Genomic DNA, 13314 nt, shown 5'->3' with positions numbered 1-13314 from the left:
GCTCAAAGCCTCCGTAGACTCTCACTGTCTTTTACAGTATCGCGTAGCCGTAATGGCGCTAGCTTCCACATGCAACAAGGGCCTGTTTATTATGGCTGGACCGCCATCTCTTCCTCTCGTCCGCTGATTGGCTGTGCTACTTCCGAGGCGGAACGCGATTGGTTCAGAGACCTGTCGCTCGGACGAGGAATAGACGGGTACCCAAGACTGCAGGGTTGCGCGTGTGCCTTCCCAGGTCCTGGCAGCACCATCCGGCGAGGGGGCGAGGACGCTGGCCGAGTGTTTTATGACTGCAAGGAACACTGGATGTGTTTATTTTGATTTCTTCTTCACTGGATATACATGCCCATGATATTGAGCGCAGGAAAGCGGCACGCCGGTGAACGAGCACAACGTTATCGATGGGGAAAATAAGTTGAAGGCTTCGGAAGAATGTTTTCCTTGTTTCAGGAAAACGGATTGATCTGTTGATCAGCATGATGAGTGTTTCGAGGGGATTTTGACATTTGGAGCGGATCTGGAGCCATCCACCTACAGCCTCGGGCTCGAGCGCAACTGAAAGTGGCAACAGAGCGCCATACTGCAAAACAAGCTTCCCGGATCGATACAGTGTAGCAGTCTTTTCGCACGGGAGACTTGCGCGTTTTCATATAAATGTAAACAAGTAAGCTGGCGAGCAAGTACCAAGTCAGCAACGGTGGCCTGATTGAGATCCACGTAACTTCTGCAAACTGCATGCAGCCCTGGCGGTGGAAACAGGGCTGGATGAGCCCAAAATGGCAAATATGAAGAAGTCTAAAAGATGAATGTTGCATTTCCCCCGTAACTTGTACTATCCACCTAATTTCCCTTTCCATACAAGCCCGAGTTTCGAGCGAAGCAAGGTGCTCCTCATGCCTCCAACATGAGGGAGATTTAAGGCCGCGCGGAATTAATTTATTATGGGGGGAGCGCATTATTTTGATTTCATCCCTCTCTCCTTTTTTACTTTTCTTTTGTTTACACTCCTCGAGGGCTTTCTCGGATGTCCGCGGTTGTCGTTTTACTAGTCTGGAACGTGTAACGCGAAAGATCCTCTGAAGTAGGTCAGATCAAAGCTGGAGAGTTGTTAGTATGACACCTTTTCACGCTCATCTCGATGTATGCCGGACATTTCTGCTTTGATTTGACCCTTCGTTTGGCTCGATGACAGCCAAATGAGAGTTTGACATCTTGGCAGCCTCCCTCTCCATCTCGTTCGCCTCTTTGTTTTGTTTTCCACCTCTCATCTCGGGCTGTTGAGTGAGTGAATGGCTCTGTGCGGAACGACGGCTTCCAATGCCGCGAAAATGATGGCTGCGTACAACGGCGGCACCGCGGCAGTGGCGGCGCATCACCCGCACCATCACCACCAGCTGCCCCATCTCCCGCCACCCGCCCACCTCCATCACCATCACCACCCGGGCCAGCATCACCTCCAGCACCCCGGCTCGGCCGCCGCCGTGCACCCCGTACAGCAGCACGCCTCCACGGCCGCGGCCGCTGCTGCTGCCGCCGCGGCAGCGGTGATGCTGAACCCGAGCCAGCAGCAGCCGTACTTCCCCTCGCCTGCTCCTGGACAAGCCCCGGGGCCGGCGGCCGCTGCAGCCCCAGCGCAAGTTCAAGCCGCCGCCGCGGCCGCCGTGAAGACGCATCATCACCACCACCACCAGCACTCGCATCACTTACAACAGCAGATGGATATAGAGCCGGACAGACCGATCGGATATGGAGCTTTCGGCGTGGTTTGGTAAGCGTTTAAATACCATTCTAACAACTTCTGCGAGTGAATGGTGGGAATGAGCACACGACTTTGAATTGTGACTCTAAAAGTGAACTTTATGCTAATTAAAAAGTTTTACTAATGAAGACACTTTTGGGAAGCGTAATTTTAAATGATATGCACTCTCATGAGAGGAAGTCTTAAAATCATCTAGAAAAGAGCTGTTATTCCACACAGAGATGGTCTCCCCCTCATGGGTGCTGCCATGTTAATGTCACATGACAAACACAAATATTGACAATATTGATGTTAATCAACGCAATGTTATGAAAAAGTAGCTGTTTTACAAGATGCTAGTTCCATAAAATGTGAATAATGTGATTCTCATGGAAACGTTTGGTTTCTAGAAACAAAACAAGCCTGAAGGTCACCCCTAACTGATATTGCAAAAACTTACAAATTAGATTTACAAATTAACCACAAACACCGTAAAATAGTTACGAATCGCGAGTGTGTTGGTTTACTTTAAAAGTGCTTTACAAAGAAGAATGGTTCAACATGTTAGTGTGGCGTCGAACAGAATAAGAGGAAAAATAGTGTGACAACAATCAAAGTTTCCCATTGCAACAAGAAAGAACAAACTAAACCTAAACCAAAACTTACTGAGTGCACCTTTAAAGTGATTCAACTGTCTGGCTTTTTGGGAGGGAGAGGTACTGTATTTTTAGATTTCTGTGTGACAGTTCAAGGGGAACGAGGAACAGCTTTTGGCAAAGAATTTAAGATGTACACCAAGGGAACATCGCTGTGCTTAAGGGATAAGCTCAGACTTAAATGCTCAAGATTTAGTGCATGTCAGTTTGAGTGTCTTGAGAATAGTTCGTGACCTAGGTGTTTACTTCATGTTTAAATCGATAAACATCGAACTTTTGGCTGAGTGTGTGGTTGAATCCTACATATAGGCTAATACAGTCACATTGTCAAGTGCTCAGTGAATAACTTTGATATATCCGGACAGTTGCTTATTAAAAAGTTTCTTCCAGCCGCAACAAAACCGGTTCACAAGGCTACATCTCCAGTGGTGAACAATTCAGACCAAAGATGAAAAGTTGAGTAATATGTGTAATGCTTAAAGGAAGGGGAGAGTGCTTGTTCTCAGAATGAGTTTGTAACTCAGAGGAAATGCAATATCCTTTTAAGCACACACCCTCCTGCCTTGTAGAAGTTTGAGCCATGGCTTCTGTTCAGAGGTTAATCTGACTTAATTTCTTAGACTTAGACTTTGCAATAAATGAAATAGAAACTTTTCATTCTCTCACATGTTACTTATTCTAGCATATATTTAGGTTCTCTGTGCATTGATCCACAAAGGAATCACCTGTAACTGGTGCCTGCAGAGGGGCCAAAAAACTGGGGGAGCTTTCACCAACAGCCACCCTGCCTACCTCCGCCCATGTAATCTTACCCTGACCTTTCCTCAAAATCGCTTCCTGTTGTTCATTGTCTGCTTTTAATCTGCACTGTTGGCTGCTGGTATATTTATAGCTGTCCTCCAGAGGCATGGCCAATAATCATTTAAAGTTTGCACCCTTTGGAAAGGGGGCGGACAGATCCATGGTTAACTAAAAGACACTTCACCCCAAAAATGTGAATTCTGTCATTATATTTACTGTACTCACCTTTTATGTAGTTCCAAACCTGTATGACTTATTTCTTCTTTTGAATACAAAAGAAGATATTTTAACGAAATGTGCTGGTTCGCTTTTCCTTACAATCGCAGTGAACAGGGACTGGAGCTGTGGTGCTTTGAAAATGATGCAAAAGCATGATTTTCAGTGCATAGTGTCTTAAATTTCAGTTTGTGTCACAAAGTTATTGGCTGGTTTGAGAAGACTTAAAGTAAATATGGTCACATTTATTAAAAATGTATTGTGCTTTTGCAGCAACTGAAACCAATACATTCTTCAAAATTTCTCCTTTGAAGAAAAACAATTTTTTCAGTTAATAAATATAGTTAAAAAAGAGGAAAAGATCAGATTTGGTCCATGTGTTGTTATCTATAGAAGGCTGTTTTTGGATGGTGCATCCCAGTTAGTGCCCTTTCAGTGGTGCAGCTGTAAAAGTTTAGATAAATTGGCTTTGGCCCTGCAGCAAAGTGTGTGTGTCACATACTTGGGTCTGATGCAGATGGCGTTGGATTTTAATTATCGTTGACTCAAACTATACATAATCTATACCATCATTTTGCATCTGCTTAATTGATGAAAATATTGCTTTATTAAAGTAAGCACATTGTGCAGTGAATTTGCAAACAGGTTTGGACTACATCCTGTCCTCAGATTGAAAATGAAAGCAAAATGAAATGGAATATATTTGAAGGTTTATGCTAAAGAGGCCCTGTCCGGTAAACGTTACTTGATCACATTGTAGTCTGCAGGAAACAAAGTGCAAACTGCTGGGTCTGATGCTTTCTCAGAAAAACCCATATATGTCGTTCAAAATTGTCACTCTAGTATGATTTTAAAAGCATGGAGTACTAATGTGGAGGACATAATGGCATAACAGTCTTTGTCTTGGTGCTCAGCCAAAAGGTTTATTTTGAAACCTATTGGCCCGCATGTACTGTTTACGCTTGTAGTTTGAGATGGACTCATAGTGTATGTGAACAAAATTATGGGAAACGGAAGCGCTAAATGCTAAACCGCTGTAATTTTAGAAGGCTTCAGTTGACGGTGGTGCCTCATTTGTGTCCTGTATTATGTTTCGCATGGCTAATTAAAGGAATAATTCACCGGAAAATGAAATTTCTGTCATTAATTACTCACACTTATGTTGTTCCAAACCAGTAAGACCACTGTTCATCTTCGGAACAAAAATTCAGATATTTTTTTATGCATTCTGCCAGCTCTCTGACCTTTTGCTTTCCTTGGGAATCTTACACATGACCCTGGCATTTTTTAGAGTTGTGCATTACTATTTGAGCTACAGAACAGCACTAACAGTGAAATGTTTCGTTATAGCAGATTTGTGTGTTATTCTTAACCTGCTCCCTAATTCTTAAGTAAGCACACTACCCAGGGCCAGGGAGTCTGACATTTCTTGGGCTGTCTCATTGCAAAGTTATTTTGCTATCACTGATATACTATTATAGTTTTATTTATTTATATTAAATTATTTTCAGTTTTATATTTGTATATTTTCTTTTTACATTTGGATTTTAGTAAAATTTGTAGTAATTTTATTGTGTTTGTCATATGTTTTTATTGCATGTTTAAAGGGGTTTTATAGGATTTTAGTAGGGCTGTGTATCACCAGCAAACTCACGATATGATACGTATCACGATTCAGGACTGTACTGAATTTCACCTCAGCAGAATTGAGTAAAACAGCTGTTTATTTAACACTGCATTAGGGATGTTGCGGTGACGGATTTTTTCCACCGGTTAATCGACGTTTTAAAAAAACCGGTAATCCCGGTGTCACCGGGGTTGCGTGTCGGGGATTTCGGGAGGCCGAAAATGCGGTCGTGCAGACGTGCACACGTCTCAATTTACTTTCACTTTAATTAGCGGCAATTCAGTAGCATTTGTTTGAATTAATCATGGGTTAATTTATTTTATTCTTAATAAAAATACACAAAACAATAAGACACTCGCTTGTATTACACACATCTTTATTGCAAAATGAATAATAACTTAACACACCATGCAAAAACTAAACGAAAGCACTTATGAAACACCTTTAAAGTGCATTTATTAACAAAACGAACCACTGCACACATCGTGCAAGTATCAAACAAGACTCGTTAAATAATTATAAATATTTGTTAAATAAAGTGCCTGCCTTTTTCAGCAAAAAAAAAAAAAAAAACACAGCACAACCATCGAATATGAAACGAACGAACATCAAAAACTTCGTTAAATAAGGTAGCCTACCCGAATAATCACTGGACACTTAAGTGCAAAAAAAAAACAAATATAAAAATTAAACTCACGTTAAGCTGTTAAAAAAAAGAGGTAGGCCTATTAACTGCATACACCGTACAAAAAAAATTATAAATAGGCTAAATGAGAAACAATAAACGAAAAACCTTCATTTTAAATTGCAACAGTTCGCTTTGAAACCAGATCTTCTGCCATCCTTTGCCAGTTAGCTCGCCTCACTCTCCTCAAATGATAAATGAAATCGGACACCTGCTGCTTTACTGCGGCGCTCGTTCCGCTTACGCTAAATTACGAAGGCACGTAGTCACTAACTGAATTAAGTGCTTTATCGCTATAAGCTAAAACTTCAACACGATGGGGACGGTGCCGGTGGTCAAGTGCTATGACCGGTAGGTGGGTTAAACACCGTGTATCACCGGTAACACCGACTATCGCAACAAGCCTACACTGCATGCTATAGGGCCATTTCTAACTATTGACAGAGCAGGCAGTTGACCTCTGCATTATGAAGGGCCTCCATAACTGTACCACAGCACATTATAGATAATGGCATATGTTTCATGTTTACATTGGGCACTCCCCACCAGGTACAATATTCTGATTGTTTGCATCTTGTTTTTAAGCCCATAAATAATAATTGTAGTCATCCTGATAAATGTACATTGTAATGTAGTCATTCTAATATATTATTTATATATTAATATATTATTTACATTGCTGGTAGGTTATCACTGTACAAATTAACACACTTTCTGCAATAAAATAAATAAATAAAATAGAAGAGTTCTAAACTAATGCTCTGTCTTCTGTATCTAATGCACACATACGCTCAGTCACTCACACAGATCACGTTGTGGCCGCACTCAGACATCCAGGAACAAACCTTTTAGCGCTGCCCTGCAGTTTTATTAACTAAAAAGCTTAATCGCTCAAGAGCTACATTATCTTTCTCAACAAGGAGCTGGTAGCATCATTGTTTCTAAAGGAATTAAAGCCACAGATTAACTGTTAATAGAGAAACGCGGCAAAAGGGTGGTAATTCATGCATACACAGCCTCTCTCTCTCTCTCTCTCTCTCTCTCATAAATGAACACTTGATGAGTTATACTTTTCTGAGAATAGAATATTGAAGTGGAGATTGCTAAACTGCAAGCTTGTCTGTATTTTCAGAAAGCAAGTACATTATCTACAGTGTAGAGAGAGTGTGTGTACACATGGTTGCCAGGTTGCCAGATAAGTAGCACATTTAGCAGATATTTCCTTACTGTGTAAGTGTGAAGCTCTGTTTAATGATTATGTCTCTTTATATCAGACAGCTCTGCAGTCAGATTAAACCTTGTTGTAGCCTATATATTGTGCTCTTTTCATAATTTTTATACTCCGTTTTAAATAGTGTTCTTGTATTCAAATTAAGCGTGGTCCACTGCTGCACACGTGCCACAATGTCGATACTGGGCCAGGGCAAATCTCTGATACATCGTTGTATCGATATATCGAACACAACACTAGATATTAGTGCTTCAACTTAAACTAAAAAGAGAGAAATTGCCTGTTTTTAAATGTTTTATATCAGTTAATGAAAATTTTACTTATAGTTAACAATAATTCATTCATTTTTTTTTGTCCATAATGTACATGAAAGGGAAATTTATTTTATTATCATTATTTATTATCAAGTTTATTAAACATTAGGTTTATTTATTTGTTAGATATTATACATTATTATCATACATTATATATATTAATATAATTCTATAATTAGAATTGTTAGGTTCAAATAATTTTTTTATTATATTCTGCAATTGTATTTTTTAACATATTCCTTTAATATTGATATTAACTGTTTTGCTTCGTAAAAACGGCAGTGAAGAGTATTGCCATTCAGTACAGCAGTGTTATTGCTATATTTAATGTATGATCAGCTATATTTATTATGACCTTACAGTCATGTTGTAGGTAATTGTGTCATCCTTATTTTAATGTTTTGTGAATCAAGGCCCTTGCTAGTCCTCAAAAGATATACTGATATACTGAACTAGGGAGCGGAGTGACACAGACAGCAAGTCTGTTGCCAACAATTTGCTCATATTTATATTAAAAATACAAATAAAAAAACAAAAAACAGATTTGGTCTGTTCAACCTGCGTCCCACAGGCCTCCTGCTGCTCAAACCAGATCCAAAAACAGAGACCTACTAGATAACAATATCTCTGTCTCCATCTTAATCACAGCCCTCATGACTTACTTGTATTTACACGTGCAGCCTCCATCCATGAGCTGTTAGAGCCAGTGCTGATAAAGATGAAATGCCAGACACATGCATTCTTATGTCATGTGTCCTATATAATAATCTATTGTTTGTTTGTCATTGGGTTTAGTAGATTTTTACAATGTGTAGTTTTGCCAAATTTCTAGTATTTAGTGCAGATATAGCTAAAGGAGCAATGGGTTAAGCTGCAGTTCTCAACTGTGCCCCCATTGGCCCCTGTCTCTCAGGGAAGAGGCATGGTAATGCACAGGAATGTAGCCTTCACTGGCCATTAAAGCATCAGTCTGCGTCTCTTGCACTCACGGTTTGGTTTGAAGGGAATGTTAGTGTGGTCACAGACAGCTTGACTTAAGCGTGATGTTCTTAAGATCTTGCCTGGCAGATTGGTGCACCAAAAAATGCAAAGTCTCTTCTTGTTTTAGACTGGTGAAGCGTCTGTATCCTGTTTTGTTGATTAGCATCATTTAACATGACGCTTGTTGACTAAGTGCTTTAGTTTGAATGAACAGAACAGAAAAAGTGTGATTTGTTGTGAGTTTTAACTAGCACATTTAAAAAAAAAATTTTTGGAAAGAAGACTCTTATGCACACCAAGTCTGCATCTGTTTAATAATAAAAGTCAGTATGATTACATAATTGAACATAGCTGTTTTCTATTTGAGTATATTTAGAAAAGTAATGTATTATTGTAGATTCATTTACAGCAGCCATTCTGTCAGTCAGTGTCACAATTCTTCAGAAATCATTCTAAAATGCTGATTTGTAAGCATTTCTTATTATCAATGTAGAAAACACTTGGCTGCTTATTATTTTTTATATTCCTTTTTTCCACGTTTTTTCGTGAGTAGTTTAAAAACAGCATTTCTATCAAGCAGAAATATTTTGTAAAATTAAAAACGTCTTTATATAATATCAAGGCTTCCGTTTTAAAAGATTTTAAAAGTTTGCATAGACTCCAAATCTCTGAAGACCACTGAGTTTTGTGAAGTTTGGGAAGAGCTTCATAAAAATGAGCACTAGTGGTAGCTGTTATTGATGTAAAGACTAATTTATTCCTGTCTCCATTGTAAATGTAAAATTTAAATGAAATGTGAACGATTAAAGTTTGATGTTTCCTTTTTTGGGAGAGGAACCTCATATCCTCCTCGATTGTCTCCTTGAAATGAAAATGAAGTCATTTAGCTGCTGATCAAACATGCTCAAACAACATTATAATATTAAATATGATTTGTCATGCAGAATGTGTTATGAACAGCATGATTGAACCAGAAAATTTTAGATTTTCTTTTTTAAATCTATTATCTGAAATCCTCAGATGTGATAATTTTTCAATATCATTGCCATGATTGAAAGAGTCATTACATGATTGTCAAATAGATTTGAACTTTCTCTTTTCATCCCGTGGTTTGGCTGTAGCTTTGTGTGTGTGTATGTGTGTATGTGTGTATGTGTGTATGTGTGTATGTGTGTGTGTGTGTGTGTGTGTGTGTGTTTAGGGATATTATAATGGCAGGCGGCCTGGAGCTTTTATACCCTGAACTTGAAAGGCTCACAGAAAGTTTTTTTTTTTTACAACCACAACAGTCAAAAGCAGCTCTTAAGAGGCTCTGGGTTTGGCAGATGCGGAGACCGAGCAGAGAAATGACTTACCTTTGAAGTGTTGGGGGTGAAAGCGTGCAGGAGTGTGTGTACATTAACCCTTCACTCACCTGCCTCTGTCAGCCTATTCTGGGCTGCACTTATGTAGTCATTTTGACAGCACTGCTGAGGATGAGTCAACATCTGTTTTCTTTCCCTTGATGTTTGAGTGAATGTCACAAATAGACATATTTCACCTCAAAATGAAAGCCCCAAAACCCCAAATTCGAAAGAAAAAAAATAGAATTGCATTTTACATAAAGAAAATGTTTTAAAGGAATAGTATGACATTTTGCTGAACATTTACTCACCCTCAGGCATTACTTTCTTCATCAGAAAAGATTTGGAAAAATTTAGTACTGCATCACTTGCCCATCAGTGGATTCTCTGAGGTGAATGGGTGCCGTTAGAATTAGAGTTCAAACAGCTGATCAAAACATCACAGTAATCCACATGTAATTCGCACGTCAACAGTCCTTCAAATAACACCTAGTGAAGTGAAAAGTTTGTCAAGGCATTTTAACTTCTCATTGAAAAAAAAAAACTGATAACATGAAATTATGAAGTTCAATTACCTTAAACTGTCTTTCCCTCTCTTCCGAAGAAGCTGAGAAAATCTCCTCCTCCTCACACAAGCAGGTTTCTGTGTCCTTAACTCCAAAGTTAGTCTGAGTTCTGCAAAGAAAAAAGGGACATCAATAGTTTAAATAAAATATGAACACTTAATCATACTGTTGTAGCATTAAAATGTGAAGTAAACAGGCAGGACACAACAGAAACATAAATTTTCTAAAAATAACTCACATCAGTCTCAAAAGAATTGAGTTATCTTGTCTCTGGTTTTCAACATCTACAAAAACAAACATTATTTTAGTCTTAGTAAAAAAAATAAAAATAATGAAGTTTACTTGCCTTAAACCCGTCTTTCCCTCTCTTCTGAAAAAGCTGAGAAAACCGCCTCCTCCTCACAAAAGCAGGCTTCTGCAAAACATTACTTTTAACAATTACCCCTTCAACAGCCTCGAAATAATTATGCTAGTCTTTATTACATAACGCTGTGTCCTTTAGGAAGCTAACGTACATTCAGTTTAAATGCGAAAAATAAGATAAGAAGATAGTGCAGAAATTGTAAAATCTTATGTAAATATGACATAAGACCCTCATGGACGTTATATTAAAAGTACCTCTTCCGTTCAGTAAAAGAAGCCATTAAGACCTCCGCTTCTCCGTTTAAGACCTCAGAGGCCGCGTCCGCGTATTTGTCAATATAAGCTCTTTTATTTCCGCCTTTCACGAAACCTCAAAATACTCCCGGACATAAACAATGAATGATTAATTTACATTTTGAATCTTTACTTACAATAATGTCTTTCACTCGCTTCTTTCACGCTGAGAAAATGGCGGCTTCTCGCAATGGAGATGCCCGATGTTAACGTGACGTATGTGCTCTCTTTCACATCCACATTTTCAACCCAGCGCCACTGTGTTATGATCAAGACCAGTTTTCAACCCAAACTTGGGTTATTGGAGTGTATCTTTTCCTTTTTAGAAACGCATGACAAACAATATCTCAAGCACCATCACTAGTCTTAAGTTCAGTTTAAATTCTAAATTATTTAAGTTATTCTAAATACTAAAGCTCTAAAGTTAGGTTGATATCAAATTTATATTGTGGAGTATTGTTATGTTTTTGTCAGCTGATTGGACTCTAATTCTGACGGCACCCATTCACCGCATAACCTTGGATAACCTGGGGATGAGAACATTTTCAGAAAGTTTTCATGTATGAGTGAACTATTCTTTTAAGACAGTTGTATTAAGTTATTTAGTTCTGAAAAATTCTGCCATCATGTATGGATACAATTTTACTTTAACTGTAAATGTACTCTTCAGTTTAAATATGTATTTTTTGAGTAGTGCTGTGAATCTTAGGGTAAACAGTGAATTGATTCAATTCACAATTCATAGGTTTTTGATTCGATTCAAGAACGATTTTTTCAAATTTGCAAATGAAAATTAAATGTTACATTGGGGTGAGTTATAAATGTATAGTATTTTAATACTAGTATATCATCATTAAAAATCTTGTAAGTGCAGAAAATAAAAAGTACACTTCAAATTCAGTCCAAAACTGACTTCATTTTCCTCATGCATATTGCATTTATAATTTCTTTTGATCTTGGGGTGAAATGTGACTCACGACTCATTTTCGGTTTCTCTGTGCTCATTAAAGTGTGAGTGTTTGTTATGATGTTGAGTGCTGATGGAGAGTGTCCTTTAGTCACAACAGGGGAAACGCATGAGACTTTCAGACGGGATGTGGTTGTGTATTGTGTCTGTTTGGAACAGAGGTCTGACTGCTTTAGCTTTAATACTGTGAAGACCATCTCTTCCTCAGAAGGCAGAACTGTTCATTAAAAAGCCCTCTGCTCAGACTGAACCATTCCATTTAGAGCCCTGACACCCCTGACAATCCTTGTGCTTATTTATAGCTGTCCTATTAGCTGCCCGCTCTCAATTCTGCCTAAAAGGTACCTGGATTCCTCTGAAGCATACTATAGACGAATGTTATAGATGTGGTTTGGATCTCCCTTGGTCAGATTTGAATAGAAACTATATCCACCGACAATATGTCTTTAAAACAAGGAATTTGAATATATCTCTGGCCATCTGTCTGGTTTGTTTGCCATCCATTCAAAACAGACTTGTGAAACACACCCTTAGCAAAACCAGCCCTGTTTTTGTACCCTTCGAAATTCAGATGAGCGCCTTGAATGTGCATTTTTGGTTTGAAAGGAATGTAAAATACTAGACAGTAGGGCTGCACAGTACTGGAAATACAAGACAAACACTGTGTCTTTTTTTATGTGATACATATTGCAATATGAAACATTGCATGAATTCTCACCAAATTACTTAAATAGCTGTATCTGGAAAGAATTAAACATTCTAGAATGATTTGGATGATTTTGTTAGGGAGTGCATGAATATAACAGAAAGCTATAACAAATTATGGTTTGAATGATTTGGGTGGTGGGGGGGTATAAATTCACTTTAGTAAGAAAAGAAATCGATTTCAACATACAATATTATTATTGTAATATTAAAAATGAGAATAAATAAGAAAAATTGTGTAATTATAATATTATTGTAAAATGAAATGAGTATTTCATTAAAAAAAAATATATATATATAGTTACTGTAAAATTACAGTAATAAATTGAACATTTAATTATTTAAACATTAAGATATAAAAACATACTATACTTCAGTATAAATGTAACATTAAACATTAAAACTAAGGCCACAGGAATTCACGCAATGGTTCGATTTTATTTAATGGCAGTTTGAAAACATCTGTGGTTGATATACATGAGGGTCATCCCCATGAGGTTTCAGGTGACAGACCTGTAAACTAGCTTTAGCTTGCTACTCTGAACTGGACTATCGTCATGAAGCGCAGGCAAACGATTGCTTGTCTCAGGCTTGAGTCAGTCAGTGTGGTGGCGAGAGGCCAGGAATGCCCCCACGCTGTGTGCAGTGGGCCGCTCAGGCATGACTGTCCTCAGGGCATCACCAACATTGTTTCGTGATCCTCCCGCTTGTTCTGGAGTCCAGCTAGCAGCGATGCTCTGGGGTGAAGCAATAGAGAATATCCGGAAGTGTGATTGCTGATTGGGAGTGATGATGGACTGTAGGAAGTTGGGGAATGGATGGGTGGT

At 38.5% G+C, this 13314-nt stretch overlaps 1 protein-coding gene across 1 annotated transcript in view; it reads left to right on the top strand.

The window, feature by feature from the left end:
* Nucleotides 1-13314, top strand: part of nlk2 (nemo-like kinase, type 2) — a 73975-nt gene continuing 60661 nt past the window's right edge. The window contains exon 1 of the mRNA XM_059514185.1: nucleotides 1-1768. Coding sequence (XP_059370168.1) covers nucleotides 1290-1768 — 479 coding nt within the window. The 5' untranslated portion in view covers nucleotides 1-1289. The remainder of the gene's footprint in view (nucleotides 1769-13314) is intronic.

This window comes from Carassius carassius, chromosome 28 (genome assembly GCF_963082965.1).
Source record: "Carassius carassius chromosome 28, fCarCar2.1, whole genome shotgun sequence".
Classification (NCBI taxonomy): Eukaryota; Metazoa; Chordata; class Actinopteri; order Cypriniformes; family Cyprinidae; genus Carassius; species Carassius carassius.
Note: the sequence above shows the minus strand (reverse complement) of the source record. Positions and strands in the feature narration are given on the sequence as shown.